General features: G+C 41.4%; 1 protein-coding gene across 1 annotated transcript; it reads right to left on the bottom strand.

The window, feature by feature from the left end:
• Positions 1-875: 875 nt before the first annotated feature.
• On the bottom strand, positions 876-1067 carry LOC120229341 (keratin-associated protein 19-8-like). The gene has a single exon (XM_039228286.1). It carries the CDS (start codon positions 1065-1067, stop codon positions 876-878), a length of 192 nt encoding a protein of 63 aa, XP_039084217.1.
• Positions 1068-1329: the final 262 nt, after the last annotated feature.

Consider the following 1329-nt stretch of genomic DNA (forward strand, 5'->3'; position numbering starts at 1 on the left):
AGAGATTGGAAAATATTAAGTTGCTAACAGTTTGAAACCTTTTTTTCACTTTGGTCTAGAATTATTAATTTCTTTTTTTTTTTTTTCTTTTTTTTTTTTTAAATATTTTTGTTTATTTCTAGGAGAGAGAGAGAGAGAGAGAGAGAGAGAGACAGCGTGAGCAGGGGAGGGTCACAGAGAGAGGGAGACACAGACTCCGAAATAGGCTCCATGCTCCGAGCCAGCAGCCAGCACAGAGCCCGACGCGGGGCTCGAACCCACGAACCGCGAGATCATGACCTAAGCGAAAGTCGGACGCTTAACCGACTAAGCCACCCAGGCGCCCCTAGAATTATTAATTTCTAAATCTAACTGCATGCATGTTCGTGAAGTATATGAAAAAATTTTTTTGATTCTAAGCCAAAGAGATAGCTTCCGTCATTGACAGTTTAGTATGATTGTCCTTCAGCCAATCCCATCAGAATCGTATAGATTCTCAATGTGTAGAGCTGGTAAAATACAGTTGTGCAGCTTCATCATTTCACACTTAATCAGATAATAGTCCAAAGTTTGTTGACATGTCTTATAGGGCTAAAAATTAAAACAGCTCATCACTTCCACATCATTGAGTTACATGGACAAAACAAAAACCATATTTTATCTTTGAATTTAACATTTTATTAGAATGCAAACAGATAATCCAATGCGTGATAAAGCAAAAAAGAAGATTCTAGAGTTTTGTTGAAGATGGAGGCATTAATTGAAAAACCCAAACTTCTGAGAAGCCAAATACTTTTGTGCCAATAATCCCAGCAGGATACTGGATGCTCATATACTGAACATCAATTTGGGTAAGTCCCTTATAATTTTAGATGTTGGCCTACTGGCACAGGAGTTTAGTAGAAGCCAGAGAACCCATATCCTCCATAACACAATGGGCGCTGGCAGCCATATCTGTGGCTTCTCCAGCTCCAGCCACAGCCCAGTCCGGGAAAGCTTGCACATCCCCAGCCACAACCAGAGCCCAGGCCACCAAAGCCTCCATAGCCATAGCCCAGGCCTCCATAGTAGTTGCTGAAGTAGCTCATGGTGTCACAGGTGGTGAGTTGCTTTTCTGTTCAAAGGAAGATCCTGAGTGTGAATGTTGGCATGCGTAGAGGGATACTTAAATACCCTGAGCAGATCATGTGATGAAAACACATGCTGCCTATATTTGTGTCATTCTGTGTGTTACCCGTCTGACACAATCTTGACATGAAGAGGCTCATTAAAGTGTTTGCGCTTGCATTGCTATGTAGTTATGGTGTCCCTTAAACATACTGCATCCTTTTTATGAGAAAGGATTGCTGT

Source organism: Hyaena hyaena, unplaced genomic scaffold, assembly GCF_003009895.1.
Source record: "Hyaena hyaena isolate Hyena2069 unplaced genomic scaffold, ASM300989v1 scaffold_2, whole genome shotgun sequence".
Lineage (NCBI taxonomy): Eukaryota > Metazoa > Chordata > Mammalia > Carnivora > Hyaenidae > Hyaena > Hyaena hyaena.

What these genes read in the sequence shown, in the direction of transcription:
- LOC120229341 (XM_039228286.1), bottom strand. Translation starts at nt 1,067, where the DNA reads ATGAGCTACTTCAGCAACTACTATGGAGGCCTGGGCTATGGCTATGGA.